At 40.1% G+C, this 27,850-nt stretch overlaps 16 protein-coding genes across 16 annotated transcripts; 4 read left to right on the top strand and 12 right to left on the bottom strand.

Moving 5' to 3' along the window:
- Positions 1-118: 118 nt before the first annotated feature.
- SNU114 (U5 snRNP GTPase) lies at positions 119-3,187 on the bottom strand (the record flags this gene model as incomplete). The annotated part of the gene is made up of 1 exon (XM_043192784.1): positions 119-3,187. The coding sequence occupies one exon, from the start codon at positions 3,185-3,187 to the stop codon at positions 119-121; it is 3,069 nt and encodes a 1,022-aa protein (XP_043047839.1).
- A 206-nt stretch (positions 3,188-3,393) lies between these two features.
- Positions 3,394-3,975, bottom strand: RPB4 (DNA-directed RNA polymerase II subunit; the record flags this gene model as incomplete). Its single annotated transcript, XM_043192783.1, has 1 exon — positions 3,394-3,975. One exon carries the CDS (start codon positions 3,973-3,975, stop codon positions 3,394-3,396), a length of 582 nt encoding a protein of 193 aa, XP_043047838.1.
- Positions 3,976-4,307: 332 nt separating this feature from the next.
- YAK1 (serine/threonine protein kinase) lies at positions 4,308-6,653 on the bottom strand (the record flags this gene model as incomplete). The annotated part of the gene is made up of 1 exon (XM_043192782.1): positions 4,308-6,653. The coding sequence occupies one exon, from the start codon at positions 6,651-6,653 to the stop codon at positions 4,308-4,310; it is 2,346 nt and encodes a 781-aa protein (XP_043047837.1).
- A 667-nt stretch (positions 6,654-7,320) lies between these two features.
- TIM17 (protein transporter) lies at positions 7,321-7,776 on the bottom strand (the record flags this gene model as incomplete). Its single annotated transcript, XM_043192781.1, has 1 exon — positions 7,321-7,776. One exon carries the CDS (start codon positions 7,774-7,776, stop codon positions 7,321-7,323), a length of 456 nt encoding a protein of 151 aa, XP_043047836.1.
- A 186-nt stretch (positions 7,777-7,962) lies between these two features.
- Positions 7,963-9,783, bottom strand: TPO5 (Tpo5p; the record flags this gene model as incomplete). The annotated part of the gene is made up of 1 exon (XM_043192780.1): positions 7,963-9,783. One exon carries the CDS (start codon positions 9,781-9,783, stop codon positions 7,963-7,965), a length of 1,821 nt encoding a protein of 606 aa, XP_043047835.1.
- Positions 9,784-10,336: 553 nt separating this feature from the next.
- KQ657_002003 (uncharacterized protein) lies at positions 10,337-11,182 on the bottom strand (the record flags this gene model as incomplete). Its single annotated transcript, XM_043192779.1, has 1 exon — positions 10,337-11,182. The coding sequence occupies one exon, from the start codon at positions 11,180-11,182 to the stop codon at positions 10,337-10,339; it is 846 nt and encodes a 281-aa protein (XP_043047834.1).
- A 347-nt stretch (positions 11,183-11,529) lies between these two features.
- URE2 (Ure2p) lies at positions 11,530-12,498 on the bottom strand (the record flags this gene model as incomplete). Its single annotated transcript, XM_043192778.1, has 1 exon — positions 11,530-12,498. One exon carries the CDS (start codon positions 12,496-12,498, stop codon positions 11,530-11,532), a length of 969 nt encoding a protein of 322 aa, XP_043047833.1.
- A 698-nt stretch (positions 12,499-13,196) lies between these two features.
- On the top strand, positions 13,197-14,066 carry KQ657_002001 (putative amidotransferase; the record flags this gene model as incomplete). The annotated part of the gene is made up of 1 exon (XM_043192777.1): positions 13,197-14,066. The coding sequence occupies one exon, from the start codon at positions 13,197-13,199 to the stop codon at positions 14,064-14,066; it is 870 nt and encodes a 289-aa protein (XP_043047832.1).
- Positions 14,067-14,083: 17 nt separating this feature from the next.
- KQ657_002000 (uncharacterized protein) lies at positions 14,084-18,316 on the bottom strand (the record flags this gene model as incomplete). Its single annotated transcript, XM_043192776.1, has 1 exon — positions 14,084-18,316. One exon carries the CDS (start codon positions 18,314-18,316, stop codon positions 14,084-14,086), a length of 4,233 nt encoding a protein of 1,410 aa, XP_043047831.1.
- Positions 18,317-19,789: 1,473 nt separating this feature from the next.
- Positions 19,790-20,161, bottom strand: KQ657_001999 (uncharacterized protein; the record flags this gene model as incomplete). Its single annotated transcript, XM_043192775.1, has 1 exon — positions 19,790-20,161. The coding sequence occupies one exon, from the start codon at positions 20,159-20,161 to the stop codon at positions 19,790-19,792; it is 372 nt and encodes a 123-aa protein (XP_043047830.1).
- Positions 20,162-20,991: 830 nt separating this feature from the next.
- On the top strand, positions 20,992-22,193 carry KQ657_001998 (U1 snRNP complex subunit; the record flags this gene model as incomplete). The annotated part of the gene is given in 4 exon segments (XM_043192774.1): positions 20,992-21,802; positions 21,817-21,879; positions 21,923-22,061; positions 22,145-22,193. 4 exon segments carry the CDS (start codon positions 20,992-20,994, stop codon positions 22,191-22,193), a joined length of 1,062 nt encoding a protein of 353 aa, XP_043047829.1.
- Positions 22,194-22,407: 214 nt separating this feature from the next.
- On the top strand, positions 22,408-23,544 carry KQ657_001997 (uncharacterized protein; the record flags this gene model as incomplete). The annotated part of the gene is made up of 1 exon (XM_043192773.1): positions 22,408-23,544. One exon carries the CDS (start codon positions 22,408-22,410, stop codon positions 23,542-23,544), a length of 1,137 nt encoding a protein of 378 aa, XP_043047828.1.
- Positions 23,545-23,604: 60 nt separating this feature from the next.
- Positions 23,605-24,421, bottom strand: KQ657_001996 (uncharacterized protein; the record flags this gene model as incomplete). The annotated part of the gene is made up of 2 exons (XM_043192772.1): positions 23,605-24,310; positions 24,390-24,421. The coding sequence occupies 2 exons, from the start codon at positions 24,419-24,421 to the stop codon at positions 23,605-23,607; spliced, it is 738 nt and encodes a 245-aa protein (XP_043047827.1).
- A 194-nt stretch (positions 24,422-24,615) lies between these two features.
- KQ657_001995 (uncharacterized protein) lies at positions 24,616-25,935 on the top strand (the record flags this gene model as incomplete). Its single annotated transcript, XM_043192771.1, has 1 exon — positions 24,616-25,935. One exon carries the CDS (start codon positions 24,616-24,618, stop codon positions 25,933-25,935), a length of 1,320 nt encoding a protein of 439 aa, XP_043047826.1.
- Positions 25,936-26,070: 135 nt separating this feature from the next.
- On the bottom strand, positions 26,071-27,153 carry ATP4 (F1F0 ATP synthase subunit 4; the record flags this gene model as incomplete). The annotated part of the gene is made up of 2 exons (XM_043192770.1): positions 26,071-26,710; positions 27,083-27,153. 2 exons carry the CDS (start codon positions 27,151-27,153, stop codon positions 26,071-26,073), a joined length of 711 nt encoding a protein of 236 aa, XP_043047825.1.
- A 256-nt stretch (positions 27,154-27,409) lies between these two features.
- On the bottom strand, positions 27,410-27,841 carry KQ657_001993 (uncharacterized protein; the record flags this gene model as incomplete). The annotated part of the gene is made up of 1 exon (XM_043192769.1): positions 27,410-27,841. One exon carries the CDS (start codon positions 27,839-27,841, stop codon positions 27,410-27,412), a length of 432 nt encoding a protein of 143 aa, XP_043047824.1.
- Between the last annotated feature and the right edge of the window lie 9 nt (positions 27,842-27,850).

Genomic DNA, 27,850 nt, shown 5'->3' with positions numbered 1-27,850 from the left:
TTACCTTATAAGGCTGTAAAATTAATATATGAAATATGCTGATAAAATCGGTCTTATGTAATTTAGGCGGAACACATAAATATAACATCACGTGACACGGCACGTGAGATGTGATATATCAAAGTAATAAACCTCTTTCTTTTAACTGAAGGTAGATATTCGGATCCACATATTTCTGTAGGCTGGGTTCCCCACTAAGACCCTTACGTCTTCTTGTTTTCATCACAAAGTCTCTCGCCAAAGAGGATTTTGGTGCAGGTTTCAATTTGGGTATAAAGGCTTCCAGATCTAGTGGGTCTCCCGGAACGATATCCCATTTTCTAAATTCTAAGAAACACATGGCTTGACCCTGAGTTCGTAACCGGATATCTGTTTCCAAGCCAGCTGACTCTATGACTGGAATAAACCCTTCTAATTGGTGTAGAGCCGTACCTGGGATTGGATTCTGATGAATGATCTTTCCTCTTCTCTTTGACACCAAGAGTGACACCGCTTCAATGGCTGGTTCAGACGTCGTCACGTGGACGGTATATATTGGCTCCATTAAACGTGGTTTGGCGGTTAACAATCCAGTATAACAAGCTTTCCTCACCAATGGAACTAATTGTGCAGAACCACCAGCAGCTTGAACCACGGACCCTGCTAGAGCCATATCTAGGATCTTAAACTTGGTGTTTCGTATTGGCTCATCACACAATGGTCCTTCATTGACTGCCCATTTAAACCCAGTACAAATGGAGTCCTTCAAGGAGTAAAGAAGCACCTTATCGGTATTCTCTTCTAGAGTATCATCAAGTAACATTGAGGCAGATTTTAAGTCATTATTTGGTCCGAAACTCCAGACTGATCTTGCTGCCAAAGCATCCCAACCAAACTCTTTTCTTAATACTTTAGCAGTATGCTTAACAGGTTGACTTAAATCCAACTTACCTTGTTCTATGGCCCTGGAAAGCTTCCAGTCCTTATTGGGTTCGGCTATCACCGAGATCTTGTTCCCTGTTGAACCAATCGAAGAAGCTATTTTGACCACCGACGTTTCCGAACATGTTTCACTGAATTTGGCTGTAGGATCAGATACTTTAATTTCCAAATCATCAGTGAAAAAGAGCCTTAAATCATGTAAAACACAATCAAGATAAAGCTCTCCGGGCCCCATTAAAACATGCTCTCCACTGGCTTCTACCTTTAATCTTGAAGCTAAATATGTCTTGTTAATCTTTCGAAGACCATCCAAGAACCTGGGTAGCTCTGAGGGATTGGCTGGTTCAATAGCCACCTTGAAAACAGATTTGCAAGTGTAGTCTGGAATTGTGAATATCGTGGAGTGACCGGTACCGGTACCGGTACCGGCATCAGTAGGGGCATCGATAGAAATAACCGGGTCTAATAAAGTAGCACCACTATTGATAATAGAATCGATACCACCAATAAGAACCAAGCTTCCAACTCCAGCATCATTCACTGGAACTTTATATCTGCCACCTGGAATATACAATTCATTGACTGTTTGTATTGCCATGTCTTCATCATTTTCTGCGAACGTCTCACCCAAGACTCGAACTCGTGACCCCTTAGAAATGGAGCCTTGAATGACTCGAACTAATGCTAGAAAGTCTTGACCATTAGATGACTCAATTAGTTTGACCGCTTTACCAATGAAGGACTCTGACTCTGACCCTGACACTGACCCTGACACTGACTCAACGTGCGTACTTCTGACAACCATTTGAGTGAACACTTTAGGAAAGGAGAACAAAGAATGAAACACATTCCGTAAAAGTATTGGAGGGTCAAGCTTGAAGTTTGCTTTGGGGAACTCAACACCGAATTCATGCCAAAGATAATGCGATAATTCCAACCCTTTAACGTCAGACACTAAAGTATAGGTGAAGAGCTTATAGATTGGTTCAAGGACAAAATGAACGAACGAATGAGGATGAACAGTTTGGTTAGTCGTGAACGTCTTGTTGGACAAATCGTAGAAAATATCACCCCAGAGATACTGTTGAAAGGATGTAGCATCAAGATCATCTCCACCAAGATCCATATTCTCATAGTACAAATTGGCAAAGGTTTCAATACTAAAGGCCAATTGTAAGGTTGAAGAAGCAAAGATAACATTACCATTCAATGGAGTGACTTGTTTTGGATGAGAATAAGTCGTCAAGTATTCGCTTTTGGTGTCGATGAAGGCATTAATGTCGTCAATAATATATTCCATCTTATAGTAGGCATCTCTGGGAGGCAATCTTAAGTCCAATACAAGTCTATCAAGCTTATTTAACACCACACATATAGCCAAATCCATACGTAATGCCTCTGTGATCAAGTTCCTATCTCTAAAGGTAAGACCCTCCACTACATCAATGACTAAGACCATGCCATCGACTGCTTGTAAAGCTGCTGTAGACTCGTCCTCAAAGGCAACATGGCCTGGAGTGTCTATCAAGTTCAATACGTATGAAATGCCCCTCAGATCAGGAAGTAGTAATGTCACGGGTGAAAGACGTATCGACATGCCTCTTTCGATCTCCATCTTGTGGTTATCTGTGAATCTTAAGGGCTTGAAACTCTTCAATGTCTTACTAGGTTGTATGGAAGGTGAATGCGTATCCAACACAAGCGTATCAATGAACGTAGTCTTACCTGAATGAAGACCTCCAACAACTGCAACGGTTCGTATTCTCTCTGGTACCAGCTTCATAGTTTGAATCATATACTCTCGATCATAGTTAAGTTCAGGTAACAGTCTCCACATCTCTTTGCAGAGGTCTTCACCTTCTAACAAGGGATTCTTGCTTCGAACATCATCAGTGAATTCAACCTTCATTTTCTTATGAGTCAATGGCTTGATAACAGGCTCTTCGTTCGTCATTGGTGTGTCTTCGCTCATTACCAAAGTCTCCACGGCTGTACCATAAGCTTTAACTAAAACATCGTTACGATTAAGCTCGGCATCGTCTTTTACCACCAATGATTTTCTGTCTGTAACAGCATCTCCATCTTCGTCTTCGTCTTCGTCTTCATCTTCATCATTTCCGTCTTCTTCACTAAGATCATCGACCTCACCTGTACCTAACAGCTCTAACGTTTCGACCAACTCGTCTCTTTCAGACTCGGAAGACGAGTCGTCGGAGTTGCCTCCAATGAAGTTTCCAAACTCGTCGTATAAATCTTCGTCCTCCATGCTACAATATTGTACTATGAAAGATGAAAGTAGCAGCCATCCATCTCTAATTGTTTGAGCTAAAGATCAACTTTGTGAGAACATCACGTGATCAGTCACGTGACACCGATATAGTAATTTCAAGAGTCTTTATGTTGTCTATTTTATTACATTAATACCTGTTAACGATACAAACTATCCTCTAATGTACAAGAACATGATTCTCATCAAGCTAAACTTTGATACTTCTTCAACTCACTCAAAAGATTCTGCAATTGGATATCGGAAACCTTATTGGATAAACTGGGGATTAAAGACTTTGCTTCTTCTGCATCTTCACAATCAAGGTTTCCCAATTGGGCTATTTCAAAAGGATGCAAAGGTTCCAGACACGAAGCACTAAAATCATTCAATAACTTCTCCACAGTTTCTGTTGAAGAAGAATTTTTAAATCTGGCAAAGGTTGACAAATAAGCCAATGACTTCCGTACAATCTCTGACTGTTGGTTATTCATTAATTCATCAAATTTGGAATCATCTTCATCGTCTTCATTGCCTTCATCTGCTTCATGTTGGTTATACTTATTACTGGCGGTATTCTTGCTCTTCCTCTCCTTTAACGCAGCTCTCATTAGTAATCTGGCTTCAGAAAGGTTCAATGCTATTAACTGTTCTTCATCACCGTTGTTTGTGATTTGTCGAAGCTGAAACTCCGGTCCCAACTTCAACGTGGCCGCAGACTCTTCGTCGTCTATGTTCTGGGCGGCTTTTCTTCTTCTAACTCCTAAAGTACTGGTACTGACGTTCATTATGTGTATGGATGGATTAAGGTTATAAATGCGCGATTCTGACTCTGAAAATTGGATATGTACGAAACTCAATACGTTAGATGCCAAATATAAATACAAAACAATGTCTATCTGACTCGCAATACGTCAATAGTCACGGAGCAGTCTAAGAAACATAAAGGTAAAGGTTTGAATTTGTTGATGATTTTTCATTTGAAAACATCGGTAGGGGGACGACCACAATTTGATGATGTACCGTACTGAGATATACTGGAGGTACACTGAAATTTACGCACAGTATGTTACAACAATTATAATTATATGCTATATCGTCATGACATGGTTTATGTCAATTATCTAAACTTAACGTCAGCAACAAATGGATGTTTAAGTGCTTCCAGTGGAGTCAATCTCTTTAAAGGATTAAGATTCAACACCTTCAGAAGAAAGTCCACCAAGACCAATCTTTCCGAACATTCCTTTTCAATCATTGAGCTGGTCATTTTCTTTTGGTGCATTGAATAGTTCATTATAATATCTTTCAATGAATGTTGATTGAAATATTCTTTGTTTGGTTTCTCTGCATCTGCTTGAGCTCCTTTCCCTGTCGATCTTAAATATTGAACATATTTATCAAACGATTTGATGGTATACTCTGGTTTTCCATTGGGGGTTGTAGATGGAACTTTCTGGAAATAATGAAGAGAGTTCCGTCCAACTTCAATCATATGTCTTGGAGGGAACCCAAGCATATCCACAATCTTCCACATTTGATTATATTCAGAAGTACCAGGGAACATTGGTAGTCCAAGAAACAACTCTCCAACTATACAACCCACAGACCACATATCAATAGACTCAGTGTACGGTAAACCCAATATAACTTCTGGTGATCTATAAAAACGAGATTGAATGTATGAATATATTGTTTGTCTTGAGAAGCAAGCAGATCCAAAATCAATAACCTTGATGTCGGGTTTATCTGGTTGACACAATAAGATGTTCTCTGGCTTCAAGTCACAATGAATCATTTGGAACGTTTTTAATTGAGCAACTGACTCCAATAGTTGTCTTGTCAAGAGCTTCACAAGCTTCATGTTTAGTCCTTGGAATTGGTTTTGCTTAATCAATTCATATAAATTCGATGCCAATATTTCAAATACCAAACATAAATGCTCCTTATGCATAAAAGTATCCAATAATCGAATAAACAACTTCCCATCACTATTCTTATTCAAAAATTGAAGTAGACGAACTTCTGTTAACGATTGGTTCATATATGCTGGTTTGGACTTAATCACTTTAACAGCACATACTGATTGGTTGGCCAAATTCTGACACTTGACTACTTGTCCAAACGTCCCCAGTCCTAGAAGATCCAAAACAATATACTTCCGACCTTCTTGAGTTCCCAAAACATCATTAACATGCAAAATATAATCACTATCTTCATTATCATAGCCATTGTTGTACTTGGGTTCCAGTGGTTTAGTAAGAACTCTCTTGGGGTTCGTTGCCTTCGAGTATTGGAATAATTTGGGTTGACATATGCTGTAAGTCTCCGTTAGATATATTGTCAATGCATTAGCTGGAGAAATGTGAATAGAATCCACAGAACAACGTCTGTATTTTGGTTGCTTATGAATCCGAGGTCTTAAACTGTTCAAATTGCTTACCTTTGTCATTCTAGGGGCGATTTGTCTCTTTGAACCCACCTGTTGTTGATCTACCATTGCTTGTTGGTATTTTTGGAATTGAACCACCAGACCTTGTCTTCCGTGTCTAACTGGGTTGAAATAGTGGGTCTGAGGCTCATATTTGGCTGGTTGGAAGGCACCCACGGCTACAGACGATCTTCTAGCCAACGGTCCACCTTGAGCTTGAGCTTGTGCAAACCTTCCATGTCCCGGGAAATGGTTATTATTAATATTATTATTATTATTAGTAGTAGTAGTAGCATTACTCATATCCATATTATCCATGTTAAGCCCATAGTAGGCATTTCCTGGATAATTATGAAGTTGTTGATGTTGTTGTTGATGCTGCTGTTGTTCTTGCTCTTGACGTTGACCAAAGGGGTCCATTGATGAGTTGGCATAATATGTTCCGTCACCAGCAACACTCATTCTTCGGTCTTGAGAAACATCTTTCAGCTCCAAGCTAATGCCTTGGTTCTCGTAATAGTGGTTGAAGGGATTCGATACACGAGTCGGCGGATGGATATAAGGAGCATTTGCCTTTTGTCGTTCTTGATCTTCGTATTCATAAGTCGTAGGTAACTGATTAGCAAACGACATTCTCTTAGCATGTTGTTGATGCTGTTGCAATAGAGGAACGCCAGGCTGAAGCTTGGTTGGCAGTTGACTCATCATGATACTTCTATTGGACCCAGAACCGGAAGGTGCTATTCCACCAAGACCAAGCGGAGGACCATTGGCACCATTATTAGCGGCAGCGGAAACAAACCATGGGTTTCTAAACCCGGGGGCTGCTGCTGCTTGTTGTTGTTGTTGCGGCAGACCCAATTGTAGTTGAGGACTTTGTTGAGGCAGTAGTCCTTGTTGTTGTTGATGTGGCAGTTGAGTACTATTGAAGGGGCCTTGGTCTTGATTCAGATGCGGGTAACCCAGTGGTGGTGGAAGATGCCAATTTCCACCAATGGAGTTATGTCTACCGTAGTTAGCGTAATTGTACGACATCAATACAACCTTCAGACGATGCCAGTGCTTTGTAGACCGGTGATTACAGAAGTAAATACGGGGGTTTAGTAAGTGAAATCAGGAGGAGCAACCGAGAATAATTTTGTTGCGCGCTACCATTAACGAAGTGAAAGTTAGGTAAGGCTTTGGCACGTAGTATATTTCAGCATAGTTCGGAGTATAATAGAGCATAGTACGGAATATGTTATAGCTTAAGACAGATTAAATTACAGCATAATGACGAGTATATTACAGTATAATACAGAGTACACATCCCTTTATTAATATGATGGTTACAAATTGTTGAACTCAATAAGATTCATATTTTGTGCCATTTAAAGTGGGGTTTATTGAAATTATAAGGAAACAAACACAAGTGTATTGTAGTACAACGTACTGTATTGTGAGACGAGTGGAGTAATGAAACTATTACTATTACCGTATAATGTATTATAGTGTACCTTGTGTTTTTTCATTAATCAGTACTATATTGAGTCAGCTTTAAGCAGAGGCCTTCGTTAATCTTCTTATCTACAGGTACGCTCAACTAGCATGTACACATGTATTGCATTACATATGCATAGCATTTCATATGCATGGAACCTTTAATAATCCATTTCTGTTATTGCATTAACCCTATCAAATATATACAAGCATACATCTATCATTAAGCACTCATTGGAGCATCACCATAAATGTTCTGCTGAGGTTGTGCCATCACCTTTTGCATTAAAACACCAACACCTTCAAAACATCCCAAGAGACATGCACATGTAATGGCAGAGTTTCTAGTATGTCTCCAACCACCTCTAATAGCCAAAGCTCCCCCAGTGAAAAATCCTGCGATAACAGCATTCCAAGCATCTTCTCTCTTTCTAACTGCCTTGACACTACAGTCAAAAGCAGAGAATAATCCACCCCAAACACCGAAATTACCTCCAACAACTGGAGCTCTGGTCTTAACAACTGATAAAGCTCCAGTCACTCTTTCTCCATATGGGGAGTTTCTGAATCCTTTAATCCCGTGCCACACACATCCACCAATGACACCCATGGCAAACGCACCACCAAAATCACTCAATACAACAATCGGACATGGATCTCTAGTGTGATCTGCTGACATCTTTTCTTCTATATAGTTCTGACTGGTTAGCTAAGGAGATTAGTAGTTGCCTCTGACACTCTTTTGATTTGAAAATTTTTTTAGCTACAGATCCAAGGTCGCGTGCTTATGTAAATTATCACGTAAGAAAATGTCATAATTACGTAATTTTATAAGAGTACTTCAAGTCTATATCTATTTACAGTGTTAATATTCGTTATCATTGACTTCAAATAGGGTCAGCTTCTTACCCGGATCGTCTGAGTTCGCCAAGGTCCTTGTATCTGTGTCTGAAGTTTCGGCATCTCCGTGGGGAGAGCTCTGTGTATGAATTGTAGCCCCGTCATAAGTAGAACTACTGGCCGTTTTTGTTTCTTCTTCTCCCTCTCCTTCTTCTGCGTCTTCGTCAGTATGGACCACAAACTGAGAGGATGCAGCCTCCATATTGTGCAATTCCACATAATCGGTATCAATGGCTGGACCATGGAAACTGCCTCTCCCCCAGGCCTGGTAACCGATTGTTACCATGATGATAAAGCCTACCAATACCACAGATGCATAGTTCATATTAACGGCATTAAGTTGTCTGATAACGGGTGGTAAACAAACAATAATGCACAGAATAAAGACCCAAAACACCGATAACCCATTGATGATCCACCCAAAGTACTTCAATCTGAAAGCAGCCCCTTTGATCTTCTTTCTTTTGTTGTACATTAGACACACTATGGGGATTCCATTGGCCAAAGCGAGTGACACGACAGAAGCACCAAGAAAGGCATTGAAAGCCGAGCTCAGAATTAGAGAAAGCAACGAAAGCAACGCACACATAAACATGGAAAGAAATAGAGCATTCTTGGGGACTCTTGATTCATGAACATCATCAACTTCTAACCATAAATTTTGAAATGGTAATCCTCCATCACGAGCAAATGCATATGTAGTTCTTGAGGCCGTGGTCATGGTCCCAATGGCTTGAAAAAGTACTGTTCCCACCAAAAGTAGTGTTAAAAGGAAAGAGACAATGTATGAATCGGTTGCAAATTTAAACACCAAATCTATGGGCATAATTTCTGGAGTGGTATCCAAGATGACGTTTAATTCAGGCAAAATGGTCAATATTGGTAAGATGAAGATCAACCCAGTAACGGAGGTGATTAACGTGGCCGTGATGGCCCCTTTAGGCATATTCCGTTCCGGATTTTTCACTTCATCTGTCATGGCAAACAACAGACCGTATCCCGTCATAGTGAAGGAGGAACTCTGTAAACCGACCAAAAAGGCAATTGGATCCGGCCAGCCTGACCGACTATTATCGAAGGTGGTAAGGATATCTTTGATGGAGTTAGTTCTCTTAGCAAAGAAGATCAAGAGGACATCAATGGCCAACACCGTATAGATAGACCAATAGATGCAGGCTTTATTGATACCATCCAAGTACTTAGAACAACTGAAATTGACAAATCCAGCAAATGATAAGAGGATGAAGAACACCGCCAACACCAAGAAACGGTCCTCTTTATAGTACGAGTCTTTCAAGCCAAAGATGGAAAGAATAAACTGTGAGCCCAGAAAGATGATGCTTAAAGCATAAGTCCAATTGCCTATGAGAAGAAACCATCCGGTAAACCAGGAACATGACAATGAATAGTTTTCTGAGCTCAAGATGGCACTGAAATGGTATACCCCACCGGCGGAAGGGTATTTGGAGATGATCTCGCTTAGACTAAGCACCACTAACAACAGAAACACAGATACCACTATCCAGCCATACAAGATGGTGACATTGGCACCATCCATAAGGGAGATCCATAGTGTCAGGGAGAGTCCAAAGGGTACACCCATAAGCGTGAAGCCCAAGCCAATGATTGAGGTGACAGTTAACTTCCGTTCTAATGTCTGCTTATATTTGAAGTGCTCCACATGTTCTATTTCATTATCATCAAAGTCATGGATCAAAGTGTTAAGGACTTGGACTGGGGCCAGCAGGAAGAACCCTCCTTCAACGCTGTCTCTCACCTCAGCCATTCGGAACGGAGCAGAGCCAACTACAGATCACCAAATACAATCAAACTATTGCTGTGCTTTGCCACTATGTGTGGGTTGGGTTTTAAGAAGTGGTGCGGGCTAATTTAAATCAGTGCGAACGTGACCTAATGGTACAAGAAGGCGTAGTCTGCTGTAACTGGTTCCAAAAAGAAGTTACAGTTGGACTCATTGGTAGTGTGGCATTGACTAGTTTGTCTCTTTAACTATTTGGCTTTGTCGTATGACGTGATAATGGCTGCAACAGTGATTTAAACTCTATGTATAGCAGACTATATCTCCAATGTGCACGCACTTCAGATCGTAAATATGCGTCAACATATGCCACAACATTACCTCGAAATAAAAGTGGAATATGTGTTTGAAACAGAAATGTATACCAAAACATTAAGCTAGCCAAAGTGAGGTGATAATCAAATATAAATCAGAATAAAGGAAACTACTATCGTATTAGTTTGACAAGCTTACGCACTTCGTATTTAAATGTGTAAGATTTTATACATGTTAACGCATGCATAATGTATGCATGTGTCTTTTAAAAATCAAAATCACTGTCGTATTCTTCTTCTTTCAGTCCCAGGTCTACCACTTCCATAACCGGTAAACTAATACTTTCACTTGTTTTGACATTGACACTATGAATGTTATTCTCCTTCAATTGACCCCCAACTGGTGCGTATTTTGTATCAGTTAAATACAGCAACACATCATTGATATTTTCCATCACTTGTTGTGGCTTCCATGAAGTATATCCAACCTTAATCGACATGCAAGTACCCTTCGATGTCAAATGAAAAAAGGTGTTCTCTGCGATGACCTTCATCTGCTGTTGAATGTATTTAGGTTCACATCTATCATCTTTCAATTTGTTATTACTTGCTCTAGTCAACTTAGCATTTGGGTCTGGTTTCGCCATTTGTACCATAAATGGTAACTTCTTGTTTTTGATGTAAAATTGGCCTCCAAGTATATCAGGAAGAAACTTGTGTACTCTGTTATCAGCTACCACCAAGTCAAACTCCTTGAAGCATTTGGTCAATTTCTTTGGGTCCTTGGATAGATTTTTAAGTTTTGTTAAGGTGTATATTTGGTCAAATGTGTCTTCTGTAGGAGAACCCTTCTCTGTTAGAGCATGTCTATATGGAGTTGAAGGATCCTTTGTTACTAGTAGGACTGATTTGTTGGAGAGCTTATCTAATTTATGACTGAGTTTGATGATTCTAGGAATATACTCTTTTTTTCGGGTTAATGGAGTTCTGGAATTAATAATGACAAATATAGGCTCTGAAACATTAGCACTTTCCGATGAAGCGTGTTCTATCAAGGCTCGTATAGATCGGATTCCTTTCTTCTGACAATCCTCATTCAAAGCAAACGACATCTTTAATGATTGAGTGAAGAGAATAATTGTAAGGTGATGACATCTCATCGCACATTTTGTATGGGATAATTTTCAAGATGCGTATGCATAGAACACTCGTATATGCCATAGATAGACACACATCGAAGACAACTAGACGCAGAAGACTCGTACAAATCATACACTCGTATATATCTAATACACAAATTACAGACAGTTTATCTAATGTCATATATATTCATACAACAAATGGAAATAAAGGTAATAGTATACAAAGGAAAGAAGAAAGGAAAGGAAGAAAGAAAGAAAGAAAGAAAGACAAATGCACGAAATCATCATTATCATCGTAGACAACCAATAACCTCAATTCAATCACCACGTAATGCCCGTATAACCGCAGGTCTTCTCATCATATATTTTGTCCATTTGTATACTTCTGGGAACTCAACTTTCAAGTTGATACCAATTCTGTCCACCACATTGTTCCAAGGTACAAACAGCAAATCAGCAATAGTGGCTCTGTCTCCCACTAACCAAACAGGATAATCAAAGTATCTTGATTGAGAAATAGGAGTGGTACCAGCACTATAGGCAGCAGCGTTTTCAACGTCTAATTCCATGATCAATGCTTCTCTTCTTTCGGCCAATGCCATTTCAATTACTCCATAAACTCTTCTAACTTCATCGGTGTACCGTTCCACAGCACTAGGAACAGGACAACCATGAAAATATCTGAAATGCAAAGCTTGACCAATCATTGGAGCGTGACCTGAGGTTTGGAAGAATAGCCAAGATGAAATCTGTGCTTGCTCTACAATATTATTGGACCATAATGGACAATCACCATTTTCTTTCAAGAATTTGGATACCAAGTACAAAATAATAGCACCCGATTCCCATATAGCTGTGTTCTCATTATAGTGATCAATTAAAGCAGGAACTCTTGCATTCGGATTTATAGTAACAAATTCCGGAGCCCGTTGTTCTCCGCTATTAAAATCCAAAAAGATAGTAGTGAAAGGTAAATTCAATTCCGACAAGATAATTGCCACTTTAAACCCGTTAGGAGCAGAACGATGGGAGAACAAAGTATATCCTTCTGTTGGTTGATTCTGGAAGAAATGAGTGATTCTGGATTGCTGTTGTTGATGTGCCTCATTATGTAATTGCTGTTGTAATAAGCTTAAATTACTGGCAGCTTGAGGATTGCTACCATTATGTTTATTGATACCTTCAACATTTTGACGGGGTTGATTAATCAACTGATCACTAAGCAGTACACTCTTTAATCCAGCAGATAAGTTGGAGATCGTTTGTTTATCTCCTCTTTCAGTCATATCCTATATATCTGCTTCTCTTCTTTGTTTTATGACCTATCACCAAAGGGGATCTTCTGCTGGAGCAAAACAAAAAGGAAACGTGCGATCCAAATTCTTGTCTTAATAGAATAATTTCGCCTTTTGATCTCAACAATAGCCAGCCTGTAGTCCTTCTAAATCACGACTACGATTTCTCCTTTGGTCCGTATGATGCAATAGCCTTCACCAAATTAATCGTCAACAAAGCCAAAAAGTTTGTGGGTGGTTCACTTTAAAATTTAAATTTTCTTTCTCCGTCACTTTTCACTGCATACGTCAGCGGGAGTCACTGATTTCCGTATAGGGCAACACGGCTTCCTTTGCATCGGTTCAGAATTGCCTTCCATCACTCCGCAATTGTCACACCTGCCCTAACGGGATGTTGTGGAAGATGACTCAACAAGTCACGTGAATATCAGCTTAGCTCATCATAAGATGCTTTATTAGCTATTTAAAATAAATACTTCAAGTACAGCTTACATCAACCGGCGTACAATTTCATTTGTTTATTAGTAGTAGTACCTGTTCAGTTCCTTACCGGTTACCATTACCTAATTCGGAGGACGTGCCCTGACCGATCAGTACGAGGTCTTTTTTGCAGTATTATATCTCCGATAAGCCATGGTCCTTCCAACATATGTACTACACTTTTCTTTTCCCCTATCCCTCCAAAACTAATGACTGTAGAAGGAAAGCCACATATAGCAGTGTTAGTCTGCGATACTCCGATTCCCGGTATAGCAGAAGTTCATGGAGACTTTGGTGATAACGTGAAGCAATTGGTAACGCAAGCCAATAAAGACACCAGTATTATCGATCTCCCATTAAAGAAATACCAAGTGAGTTTTGAAGAGAAGGGTGTAGACCATTCGGAACAATTGGATGGGGTTTATCAGGAATTGACAACTGGAATCTCCGACGGGACAGTCAAAGGAGTCATCTTAACGGGATCAAGAAGTGACTCATTTGCTACTGATGTTCAATGGATCACGAGGTTGGATGTGTTCCTTCAACGGTTATTGTTTGAAATGACTCATGTACCTGTTGTTGGGTTATGTTTTGGTCATCAGATCATAGCTAAAAACTTGGGAGCTTCTGTGGGTCGTAACAAGGAATCTATTGGATGGGAATGTGGAACCACTACGATCTCATTAAGCAATGATCTCTTTAGGTTGCCAAACTCTCCCTTTGATCAGGCTGGAAGTGGAACTGAATTGAAGCTTAACTTGGTTGAGTTCCATAGAGATATTGTTCAATCAATGCCTCCACCAAGAGAGAACTTGACATTTATCAACATTGGTCATACTGCTAAATGTGCCATTCAAGGCTTGATCACGTGTACGGGCGCTACCAAGGTTTTAACCTTCCAAGGACACCCCGAGTTTACCACCGTGGAAGCTTTAGACATGCTACAACGAGATATTGACTTGAATATCATCGATAATGCCACATTCCAAAAGGCGAAATATAATACGGAGATGTTGACCAACCTGGGGACATACATTGGAAAAGTCATAAGTTACTTCTTTAGGAATAATATTGACTAAATACATGATTGCAAAATTTAATTGGGTTGGTCCCTGATTGTCATGAGATTGGTTGTTGGATTGACGATGCTGAACCCTTGAAGTTTCCCTCCTTTAGTCGAATAATTGTTATTACTGTTATCTTCAATGCTATTTCTTGAATCCATCCGTTGGGTTAACCTCAGGTTTATGTCTTTCAATCGGTCTACCTTCTCTTCTAATACTTTAACCTTATCATTGGCCACTTTAAGTTCAAAGTTATTAGCATGACTTAACTTCCCAATGGCCTCTCTTAATTCTTCTCTTTGTTTCTTGAGTATAGACACTTCGTCTTTATACTCTTGTATTTTCTCGGCCACTTCATCTACGTCTCCACCAGTGGTAAATGAATTTATGAGTCTAAGGTTCTTGGTATGGTTATAGTTCTCCTTGTTGTTCAAGGCTTCATATAACTCTTGCTTGGTTTGGATCAAGTTGGACTCTTGTTGCTTCATCTCAACCTTCAATTGAGTGTTTTCAAATAGCAATTCATTATATTTGGTCAATAAATCAGGGTTGTTCTTATTCTTCGATTCAAGTTCGTTGACCTTATCTTGCAATTGATTCACCAAATCATTTTTGGAAAGTAATTGTTGGTATATCTCTGCCTTTTCATATCCCAATTTTAAAGCACTGGGTTGTTGTCCATTTTCCCAAAGCAAAGCATGATCTTCGCTTATGAATCGAAGTCTTCGTTCTTTGTTCAACTTTTCTTGTAAATCTGAGATTGTCTTGATACAGCTGGTATAATCTTCTTTATTAGGAAACGATTGACCACCATTGCTGTTAGTAACAATAGGAGTACTTTCTCCCAACTGAAGGTTCTTTAATTCCTTCTCTAATGATATTTCTCTCCTAATAGACGACGCCAATTCCGTAGTAACCAATTGTAAATCGTTCAAGAGTTCATTATTGGCGTTCATGATGCCTAATTCCTCTTTAGTGAACCGAATAGGTTGAGGAACATTAGTATTAATGTTGTTTCTTATTGCTTGTGGTCCTCCTCCTCCACCACCACTACTGGCTGTAGTGGAAAGACTGTGGATGGAGTTTCGGATCAGAGGCATACTTTGACGATTATTGACAATGCGTTCTTCAGGTCCTGCTTTCTTCGTCCCAGAAAAATCTTCACTTAGTCTTCTGCTTGCTTTCGACCACCGTTTTAGGAAGTTCTTGGACTTCCCGGCGAACCCTTGTGAATCTCTCTTCTTATTGCTAGAGCTACCGTCTTCAGATTGAAGCGATAGTATCGACAGCTCTCTTCGACTGTTGGCCATAGACTCCGTTTCCAACGGAACAGCGGGGTTACCATCCACCAAATCACTCAAGGGTCGAGTAGCATGAACCCTGGTAGGTGAATTGGTTGGAGGAGGTTTCCTACGCACTTTAGGATTCAAGGCAGCACCAGCACCTGCTTCACCACCGCTATCAACATTGGTATATTGTGGATGAACGGTGTTTGTGGTGGTAGTAGCAGTAGACGTTCCACTGGTAGCTATTATGGAGCTAAGACCATTTTCATCAGTTGCAGTTCCCTCTTCTTCTTCTTCTTCGTCATCGTCGTCGTCATCGTCTGTGGAGTACTTGCTCTTCACTGGCGAACTTTTATGGGTGCCACTAGAAGGACTGAATATTCTGGAGTTCATGTCTTCATCGGAATCACTATATTCTGATCGTACGCTTGTTCTTGGCCTCATAACAGGTCTTCTGGTAGGACTATAAAGGATTTCATCATCAATTTGGCTCATGGTGATGGTGGAGGTCAGGTTCTCGATATTTGGTGATGGTAAAGCTCTACCTGGAGTTGGAGTTGGTTCAACAGCAGCAAACTTCTTCTTTGGAGTTTCGTTTACTCTTTCGCCGATTGCAAGCTCGTTGGAACTAGCACCAGTATCTTCTTTGTTGACTGAAGACTGTGAATGCTTAGAAACTCCACCGTCAAACGTTGGGGAGTCGGTGCTCATCGAAGGTGATCTGAAGTTACTGAAAACAGTATTACCAACAATCGACTTGAATGAAGGTTGTCTTCTGTCACTTCTGGTGCTATCGTTCGAAGCAAATCGGCTTAGATCAGACGTTCCATTCAACTCTGGAGTGTTTCCTGTTGATGATGATGTTACCACCAGCTTTAAGATAGTCGGAGACCTAGTCTTTGCATAGTCCATAGACGAAGGAACTTCTTCATTAAGATCTTCTTCTTCCGACGAAGATTTGAATGTGTTGTTGTTGGTCGAAGTATGTGTTTGGGTTGTACTGTGGTCTTCAAGGGTAACTCTATCAATCTCATCTTCAAGATCATCATGTAAAGTCATAGTATCATCTGCCTTTTGGGATAATTTAGGAGTGTCCAACCTTTCACTGTACTGAGATAACTGTGGGGTCTTTATGTCCTCCTCTTCAATTGTCTCTTCCATCGATAACCGTGCCAGGTTCTGTCCTCGAACCGGCAGCAGGAACGAAGAGGCAGTGTAGTAGACGTTGTTGGACGAGGCAGTAGAGTTCATCGTAGCTGTGGCCCCTAACACATTGAACTTCTGTTCAAGAACGTCTTTGGAGCTCTCGTTATCTGTAAGCACCGATACACGTTTCGATGGTGAATTGGCAATAGTCGAGGATGTACTCTTTCTATTAACGTTGAAAGTTGGTGATGTTGGTGGAGGATTACCAGAAGTTTCCTTAGCCAGAGGTGTGTCAACTTCCTTTTGGAAAAGTGACAACTTCCGTAGCTTCATGGAGTTTGTCTTCTTCAACGTCGACTTACGTGATATCGAAGGTGGTTCTTCGTCAAACTTATAGACAAAATCGTCGTCGTCGCTGTTCTCCATTGACTTCGCCTTTCCTGGATCCAAGCTCGTGACTGGTTTGCTTGGTGATGCAGAGTTCAGTCTGGAAGAGAAGTTGTGCTTTCCGTCTTCGCTAACCACTGAAGGATTGAACGAGTCTGTAGAGAGATTATTCTCTTGTTGAACCTGATGCTCATCTTCTTCCTCCACTACATTCATAAGAGACTCTTCCGATGGCTTTTGCGAACTGTAAGTAGTAGCAAACTGTTGATTCTGCTGTTGTTGCTGTTGGAACGGACCGTTGTTTGGTCCATAAGGAGCACGACCAGGCATTGAAGGGAGTCTTTGCGAGCCATTAAACCGTGCACTTTGCAGCTGCAGAGACAAGGACATGGCCCTTGGACCGTTCTGACTATTATTGGGCACGAATGGTTGTGCTCCTGGTTGTGGACCATTATACATCCTTGGTGGAGGGTAATTGTTGGACATTGGCATAGGCCTGCTACTTTGCAAAGACATGGCACGTGGACCTTGGTTACTGTTTAAAGACATGGTACGACTATTTGGACCTTGCATTGGCATTCCCGGGCCCATAGTATTATTATTGTTGTAACTTCCATACCCTCCTCTCATCGACATGGCCCGAGGATTTCCTGGAAGTTGTTGTTGGAACTGCTGCTGTGGTTGGAATGACTGTTGTTGTTGTTGTTGTTGTTGCATCATGCTCTGCCTTGTCATGAAGCCGTTGGGACCATTGAGAGACATGGCACGAGGGCCGTACCCTGTTGGGGGGGCTGGAGCGGAGTTAAGAGACATGGTTCTATAGTCTGGCATAGTCCCTGGTGGTCCACTTTGAAGAGAATTGGCTCTGACCCCAGTTGCAAGGGCAAGTTTCCGTTGGACATTCATCTGACGACGATACTCCATGTTATTCGAAGGCTTAGAGTCAAGAGAGTCTAACGTTGGAATTATAGGAGCGGACTCCAATTGCCTCCTTGACAGGATCCCTCCATAAGGACCGTGATCTCTTGTATGTTTCAAATATTCAAATGAGACATCAGATTCTGGTAATTCGGCTCCCGCATCATCATCAAAATCTTCTACACCTCCACCACTGCCTCCCCGAAACTTATGGAAGAGTTTCTTGCGGGAAGCAGTGCTCTGCAGCGACATCAGGGACGCACGGAGATTGTACGATGATCCTCCAAGGCTCATCAAGTGGTTTGCATCATCGAAGTGGCTGGTGTACTGTTGTTGTTGAGGCTGAGGAGGATACTCTTGATACTGTAGATATTGTTGTTGCTGGTATACTTGTGGCTGTTGGGGGGGATACTTTTGCACCGGTCGTTGAACGGTTTCGGTCAACATGTCGATATCCTGTTCACCGGCTAGGATCTTATTCCGAAGGTAGCCCTTCTTAGTAGCAAAGGCATCTGTTGCAGCATCCATACTGTGTTATTATTATGTATTATCTTTACTAGCACAGCACCTGTGTTTAAAGAACAAACGGAACTACCTTATACTGCTTCAAAGCCGCTAGCTTCACGTATCTCCTATCGTTCTGGAGTTAAACGACAATGCAGTACAGTTGCAAGGGTACACTAAGGAAGAGAAGCAAAGGTGTATGTAAAGATTTGAGATTGGTACGTGCATTGGTTGGAAAAAAATGCAACCACAAAACGGGTGGTGTGTGTTCCTTAGCGAATGCACCGAACTGAACAGCACGGATATAATACGGTTATAATAAGAATATTTCTCGGAATTTATAAACGGTACATGATAAATGTAATAAGAATGTGATAAAACGATACAGTCTATTTATAGTCTGCTAATGTTGTTTTCATACTATAGACATAGTACTTTACGAGGTGGTAGTAGTACAACATTTGGTTGAATGCCGCCTGGTGTTTGGTTTATGTTCTTGCAGTGAACAGTGTATATTCCGGTTGATATTATTTTAGCTATTATTCTCGGTGAATTATAACAGCCACCACCACTTTCTTATTTTCCCTGCACTTTGATGCACGCTTCGTGCTTTGCATGAAATTGAAGGCTGACACTTTTTCTTTTTCTTTGTGTAGCTGTATGTGTCTAATGAATGGGTACCGGGTATAGCATTCTCATTTCGATTATTTTACAACAGTTTCATTAAGCTTTCACCAGTCCTCTACATCACACTTTCTATGTTTTTTCTATCTGTAGAAGGGTTTGTTTGCGCCCATGAATTTACGTGCTTCATGCATGTATTTAAGTTGCTAGGCGGCGCAGCAGTCCTAACGCGTCGCCATAACTCGCACCTTACCTCATCTAAAATTATATGCAACAACCACATATCACTTTACGATTTTAAATACGAGTACTTCAAAGTATATTAAAATATTATAACTTCTTCATTTGACGTGCTTTCAGGTACTTCAAGGCTTCTACTCTACTTCTTTGCTCAAATTTGTCACAAACTCGTATTCCCCATTAATTCTATTTTCACTTATTCAGATAAGCGCTTTGAAAACGAGTTGAAATTCATTTTTCTGTGCAACAGTAACGTGATATATTTCGTTTCAGTTTCCCTTCAAATGTTCTTCAAGTTCCCGTAAGAATCTTATCGATTAGAACTCTACACTTATCTATGTACTTACACACCCCGGGTGTAAGGAAATCGTGCAAAGTCAAACTGGACCAACACTAAACACCGATACAAAATGATTCAGCCCTTTGTCTAGCTTGAAAAAAAAAATCTCGTAATTATTCCGGTGCACCCTCGGAATTGTTACGAGAATTACCACCTACCACGTTAGAGCTATAGATAAGATGATAGTATAGCGAGAACCGTATCATACCAACTAAAGTATATAGTATTATCACAAATACTAAGTAGAAAGGACAAGTGTTTCTATATGACCCTTCAAATATGATGTAGGTCAATTAAACGGTTTTAAAACCGTGATCAACAATGACCGCGACAATACGGTATCGTTTCTTGAAGAAAAGCTCCCATTTATCGACAGTCGCCTGCTGTCTTTCTGTTAAATCTGATACGGACCAAGTATCTATCTCAGATCTTCTATGATTTGGCTCATTTGTAGCAGAATTTCCATCCTCAGGATACAATTTGGCAACATTCAATATATTCATCCCTAGCATTCGACTGCAGTCTCGAGCCACTAGAGAATGATATGCTTTCCCAGGCCCATAACTCTTAGCATTTGAAGTGACATCATAAACGTACCCTTTGATAGCCACATACATTTCTGGCTTATCCTCACCATTATAAAGGGCCAATTGAGAGCGAGTCATTACTATCAATTGTGCTAAATCAATGTTGTCATTGAAGAGTTCGAATTCCGATATTTCCCGTTCCTTTGCCACTGGTTTTTCTTCAGATTGTTGTTGCTGCCGCTCCAGCTGATTGGTCGTGTTGTGCTGACTTGGTGATGATGATACAGCTATCGTGGTGGGATTATTATTATTATTATCATTATTACTATTGTCGTTATTAATATTGTCGTTATTATTGTCGTGATGGCGTCGACTTTTCGAAATCCCGTGTTCGTGGCTCATATTATCCAATGCTAAATGCTAATTTATGTGACTTTGTCTGTCGACTAATTAAAGTGTTCTTCGTAAAAACTGACAAAAGTTTCAGTGGTCGAACCCGAGATAAAATTGGGTGGGGAAGGAAGCAAAAAGCCAAATTCAAATCTTCAGCTCAGTGTAAGCACAGTAGTCTATTCTTCCTATTACTATTACTATGTAGTATTATAATCCAAAGGCAATATTCACTACCAGGTTGATAATTTCCAACCCGTTCATAGATTGTCCGTATTGGTTTTGTGTCCCATAGTATATTGCACAAAGATCATACTTAAAGATCAAATAAAATGTCAAAGCAAAAAAAAACTTAAAGGCTACACCGTATAAGATCAATCAATTAATTCTTATTTCTTTCTTTCATCCCGCTCTGTTTGTTTTGGTTTGGTTTGGTTTACTTTTCCGTTAGCCGCCAACTACCCAATACCTGCTGAAGTTCATTTGTATTTTATAAACTTTATATTATTGAATTGACCACTCCATTCGACCGACTTTGCATTAGACCAAAATAATTTCTATTACATGTTGCGGAAGATATGTCACAATTCGCAAGCTTCTCGCAAGATAATACCGACAAGTACCCTGAAGAAGTCCAACGGCTTTTCAAACCTCGGCCTCCAATACTTCATAGGAAACCATTAGATCTTCCAGCTCATCTCCGGAAAACTCACAGCATAACTCCGTTGTCCCAATGGAAGAGTGAAATAGAAAAGTATATTGAAAAAGATACCCTTGATAAAAGTCAGAAAAGACCTAAAGGCCCAAGGGATACCTTCCTTGAAAATCATCAAACTTCACAGTATAATTTAAGGAAAAGTACTTGTCTGCGTGTTCGACAGTTACAAGAGTGGGAGAATGCTACACCAGAATCGTTGGCACGTTATAAAGACCCTCATAGAACAGTTTTTGTGCTGCGATTGGATTACCGTCTCCAGGAACTAGATCTTCTGAAGCATCTCAACCGATTTGGTGATATAGAGTCCGTTACTATTATTCGTGATAAAAAGGGTAACTCTAGAGGTTATGGATTCGTTGTATTTGAAAACGAAGCAGATTCTCATAATTGTATCAAGGAATTAGCTCCAACGGGCCTTCGAATTCCTATGCTGGAATCAGAATCTGATGCCAGAACCATTTTGGTTGATATGGAGAGGGGAAGATTAGTACGGAATTGGAAACCAAGACGCTTAGGTGGTGGATTGGGTGGGCGACATTATACGAGACAAAGTACGAGCACTCTACGTAATCCTCATGCGTCTGCTGCGGCTGCTAGAACATACGAAAGACATGGTGGGTCTCAGAACTCTTTTGGAAATAGAAGATCTCATCCTCAACAGAGACAACAAGGTTATTATAATCAGCCACCACAGTCAGTGCTGTTTTTGCTGCTGCTGCTGCTGCTGCTGCTGGCCCAATATCCGAGAGTACTTTCCAAAGCTTACGGAGACTATACAAGACCACCGCCAGTTGCAACAAGTCAACCAGAAGTTCCTGTTTCCATACGTGACAAATATGCTCAATATGTGAGTGCCACGGTCAGTCTGCAACCTAATGATAAAAAGGAATGCTCAACTTACAAGTATCAAAGAACATCACTGTCTGTGAGGTCAGTGAGAAACATTAGAGGAGACACATGATGTAGTACAAGCAAAAGAGTTGAGGTGCATGAACTATAACCATCAAAACCAGAAACGACCTTCAATTAAAATTTGGTGATAAAAAGGATAACAATAATTGACTTACTATATTGGCTAATAATTTTACGAGCATGTAACTAAATACGGCGTATATTGCTTTAGGAATAAAACATCTAACTGCATTACTACATCACCCCTGTAACTTACAGCCAAATCCGAGCGTTATCACGTGACTGGAATTTTAATCATCAACAAATTGGAATACAAATTGTATTCTTACTGCAACGACTTCTTACCAGTACTTTCATTCCACCGATGTCAGATACGCTGGAGGCGTCCAAACGCAAATTGGAAGAGGCTGAGGCTGGGATCCAATCAGAGAGCGGGATTCACAAAAAGCAAAGAACGGAGTTGGATCCCAAGGAATTGGAAGAACAAATCACCAAGGCCTTAGAACTGAAGTACGAAGCAAGAATCAAATCTTTAGAAGACACCGTTGCGCAATTGGTTCGGTCTAATGGAGGACAAGAAGAGGAAGAACATAAAAACAACGTGACCTCAAAACCGGAGTTAAGCTCAACACCAATTTCTAGTGTTCCAAGTCTCAAAAGAACAGAAACAGCTGTAGATTCTTCAGAGATTAAGCATAAGTTTGGTGCCAGTTCGTTTACATTTCTTAAGTCCCAGAACGGTTCGTTTACTAATGGGAAGCCTGCTGAGAGCTCGTCTCCTGCTGCTGTTTCCAGACCTACATTTGGCTCTACTTCTGCGTTTGGTAGTAATGCGTTTGAAGCTAAGAAGAATGTCTTTGATTCATTGCCTTCGTTTGGAACGGCCCTGAACTCCACCACCACGCACAACGAAGATAATAAAGAATCCCCCAACACCACCGCCACCACTGGTGCTGGTTCCTTTGGCTCCAAGGCCAACTTTGGCAATGCCTTCCAACAGACTATGAACAAGAAGTCGTTTCTTGACGAACAACCAACAGAAGAAACTAAGGCCCATGACGTAGAAGAAAGCTCTAAGCCAACCCAACAGTACAAGCAAGTGGATCTTATCCCTGTAGAGAGGTTCACGGGTGAAGAAAATGAAGATACAGTGCTCACCCTAAATGCTAAGCTCTTTGAATTGGACTTCACCAATGTGTCCAAAGGATGGATGGAAAGAGGAGTTGGCAATTTACGTTTAAACCAGTCGAAATCAGACCCTAAATCAGTACGTCTTTTGATGAGATCACAAGCTTTATTAAAGGTAATAATGAACTACAAGATTACGGCATCTACAGAATTATTAAAGGGCATGGAATCCAGTCTTACTCCCGGAAAGTACTTGAGATTGAACTCTTTAAGTCTGTCAGGTACTCCCATTCAATACTTGCTTAAGTTTGGATCTCAAAGCCAGAGAGATGAGCTAATTGGCAAATTAGAAGTCATACAAGCCCAACTTTAAGCTTGAAATTATAATGTACATATGAGAAATTAACTATATTAACAGAGTGACTCTTTTTACCTACTTCTTTATGAATGCAATCGAACAAATAGTTGAACCTTGAACGCCTCCAAATCGAAAACTAGGATAGTTGATCTTATCCCACACTTCAAGGCTTCCCTTCGTATTTCCAACTACGATCTTGATCAACTCTTCCTCAGTAAAGTTGCATGAAGTAATCAAGAAAATGGAGTTGGTGTGCATCATTTGCTCAACTTGTTTGGCATAGACATTCATTCCTATCTCGTTGTCAAACTCGGCCATACCTTCTTGGTTTAATGCAATAGCATCTAATGTACCCTTGTCTAATAAAACGTCATATTCATGTTCCAATATGAACTTTGAATCTTTCTCTAACAAGTTTACTTGATCAAATTGAAATTGGTTGTTGTCCTCGTATTTGTTATCTTTAATACTTTGCGCAAACGCAACAGAATCTTCCGAATAATCAATTCCATGAAAATTGAATTGGATTTCTGGAACTTCTATTTCTTCTTCTATATCTTCCCGGAGTTGGAAAAGCAAATGGCCATTCCCTGTTCCAAGATCTACGATGGTAATTGGCTTTTCAGCTGTTGTCGTAAATGGAAGCTCGTAATTATTAATTTTGGCAATCAAAAACTCAATCATCTTCAGCTCTGCATCCGAATCATCAAACCAACACTCGCCAGTATCTTCAGGGTTTGCCTTGAAATTGGTGATTTCAACCTTATAGAAGTTATCCCAGCTAATTTATGTTAATATCTCTTACCCCATTTGAAATTTGAAAATCCCAATAATGTACATACTATTCTTTGGTCCCCAACTTGGAGGAATTCAATCGTATATCTTCAGTCATTGTTGCACGGTGGTGTAACGAACTGTGGTATTTCTTGATGCTTCATGTAATATACGTCGTACTTGTGCATTCTGCGATGCGCCTTACCTATTTACCTACGAAAAATAAATTCCACACTTGATCCAACGCAAACGCGTTTACCATCAGCCTATATATCATATCAATAGGATATTCATTCACTACTAAAAACGGCTATGACAATTGAAGAATTGCAGGTGGTGAAATCTGACAATGACGCCCTCGAAGTAGAAGACGACGGCGGTTCAAACTCCCCCATAGATACAGAGATTCAAACCAAATACCGAATTTGGAAAAAGAATACGCCGTATTTATACAACTACATATCTACGAACTCTCTCCTATGGCCCAGTTTATCTGTACTGTTCTTCCCGGATGCCGAAACAAAAGTACCCGACTCCGAACCTTGGGAAACCCTCAATCAAAGATTATTAGTAGGGACTTTCACTTTAGGCCAAGGTAAAGACTCCCTTTCAGTGTACAAGCATTCATACTATCCCAATTTAAAATCAAACTTGAACATGAACTCTTTAAGCTATAACTCAGAAAAGGAAGAGTTTGAAGTAGATCGTGTTTCTAAGAAGAAACTTCAGTTAGTTCAATCAATAAGTCATCTTGGTGATGTCAATAAGACTAGATATATGCCTCAGAACCCCGATGTGATTGCTAGTGCTAACAACTTAGGAGATTTGGTTATTTATGACCGGACCAAACACTCAAGTTTCCAATCCTCTTTATCCAAAGATTCAATCACAGCTCCGGAGTTAAGGTTAGTGAGTTCTTCTACAGCTGAAAAATCAGTAGATATGTTTGCACTTGATTGGAATCACCAAAAGGAAGGGTCTATAGTTTCTGCAACCACTGACGGGCATGTTTCAATATACGACATCCAACATGATATTACGAGCGAAGACACATCGGAAATACGAGAATGGTTGCATATTGATAATTCTGAAGTCGGAGTTAACGATATACAATGGTTACCACATCATGATTCACTTTTCATATACGGAGACGAGCAGGGATACATTAAATTAGCAGATACGAGATCCTCAGAACATATAGTTAAACGTCACCAAATGAGTTCGAAACAGGCAATTAATTCCGTCTCTATATGTTGCCTGAATTCTTTATTCATCGGTACTGGAGACGCTCAAGGAGCCATTCATACATGGGACCTCCGAACACTACATGATACTAACACTGTTCCATTGCATACTATTAATGCACATTCCCAATCGGTAACTCAATTGAAATGGCATCCCAAGTTCCACAACTGTTTAGGGTCCAGTTCTTCCGATGGTACAGTTAAATTATTTGCATTAAATAATCACCATCAAATGAATCAAGGTCTACAATTCATTCATGCTGGTCATATGTTAGGAGTGAACGACTTTGATTGGTCTCTACATGATGATTGGATGATAGCAAGTGTTTCTGATGATAACTCATTGCATGTTTGGAAACCAGCCGTTAAAGACAAGGTATTCACATAAATAGAAAAGAATAATAATAGTTTTTAGTGAATAATTTTATACTAAATGGTAGTAGAAATTATACGAGAATTTCGTATTCTAGAATAATTTTCATGACAGACTCCCGGTTGTTATATAAATAAGGCTTTTTGTTGTTTAGTTCTTAGCCAAGATCTTTTCAACATCAGCAACAGCTTCAGCCAAAACCTTTTCTTGGAACTTGGGGTTTTCGATTTCCTTGGTGACTTTGTCAATGACACTCTTGAACAATTGTTCTTGTTCCAATTGTCTTTGTTGTTGTTCGAATCTAACCCATTGGTCCAAAACAGACTTAGCTTCTTGAGTAACAGCAACCTTTTGCTTCAATTCGAATGATTCAGCTTCCAACTTGGCAGTTTCCTTGGAAATAGCATACAATTGCTCAGTAACACCAACAACATTCTTTAATTGGCCAACTGATTCAATTCTATCCTTGACTTCAGTAATGTGCTTTTGTCTAGATTGGTTCAAGATGTCATTGACCTTCTTGATTTCACCATCAGCCCATTCAGTGTACAAAGGAGCAACAAACTTAGCAGCCAAGAAAGAGAAAGCAGAAAAAGTAAGAACCAAAATGGTTTCATCATGGATCACTAATAATTCATTGGAAATACCATAGATACTGGCAGCAGCAGCAGTAGCCAAGAAACCGGTCTTGGTCAAGTAGGAGTTACCTGGCAAAGCATCAATGATTGACAAAGCCTTTTCCTTTGGTTCAGTTGGAGCTGGAGCAGTAGACAAAGTACGCAAACCAACGCTAGAATTATGTTAGTAGAGACTTTAATGAATGGATATGTGAAAGACAGAATGGGCAATTGATAGGGATGGAAGAAGGAAAAAAAGAAAGAACAACATAGTAAAAATGGTCTAGTGGTCACTATCAAACTCGTATTAGTGAATCGTAACGTATGTGTGTATGTAATTATAACAATCTAATAATACGTATCATATTATCTGTTTAATTGATCTGAGGGAGGAAATACAACGATGGGTTTAAAATAAAAGGGAGATCTGTTTTATTTAATGTATTTCACGGCTGTATCACTTATGATCCACTCAATTGATGGCCATTCAAATCTTAATGTGATAGGTCACATTTACTCCACATTTGAAAGAAATGGAAACATACGCAGCTGGACGGAAGGCCACACCGGCAGCGGGACGGGCAGCTCTTAAGGCAATTCTGCTGATCATAGACATAGTAAATGAAATATCGATGAATGTAGACAAGGAAAACACAGTACAATCTACTCCATATGTGCTTTTCATTGAACAAAATTTTCGTTCGCGCACTGAGAGAATCGGAAAATTGTTCTGCGATTCTATTGGGTGAGCCGTTGACTTCCGAATTGGGTAGTGTATGAGAGAACGCTGAGCCAACGATTCTAAAGTGTACGAGAGTACATCATATCTTCATTAAACTAAATAGTACATACACTATGTCTTTTTCTGAATCCTATTGTTTGGTAGATTCCACATATCGAAGGGTCTCTGCTAATGCTTGGTTGGTACGCAGCTTAGCTAACCGTAAATATCCTTCTATATCACGTTTCATGTCTTCGTTGTGCTTGTTATCTGATTTGTGTACCACTTCATTCATAGATTCAGAGGCTAGGGATTCAATCCGTTGTAATTCTTGTTGTTGTATTCGTAAAGCAACAGCTTCAACTGTTTCATTAGGACCAATAGTTATAGGTTCTGGCTTTTCAACTGTACCAGTTATTTCTGTTTCAACCAGCCCCTCTTTGGCTATAGTTGGTAACTCTACCTGTGGAACGGCCCTTGAGTCATCGTTGGAGTCATCTTCTCCTTTGTTTTGTCGCCTCTTTCGTCTCAACTCTTCGATACGAGCAAGTCTCGCATTGAGTTTTTCGTCTATCTCCGACATGTAGTCTGG

This window comes from Scheffersomyces spartinae (genome assembly GCF_019049425.1).
Source record: "Scheffersomyces spartinae strain ARV_011 chromosome Unknown scaffold_19, whole genome shotgun sequence".
Lineage (NCBI taxonomy): Eukaryota > Fungi > Ascomycota > Pichiomycetes > Serinales > Debaryomycetaceae > Lizanozyma > Lizanozyma spartinae.
The sequence above is the reverse complement of the archived record's forward strand: the minus strand, read 5'-3'. Positions and strand labels throughout refer to the sequence as shown.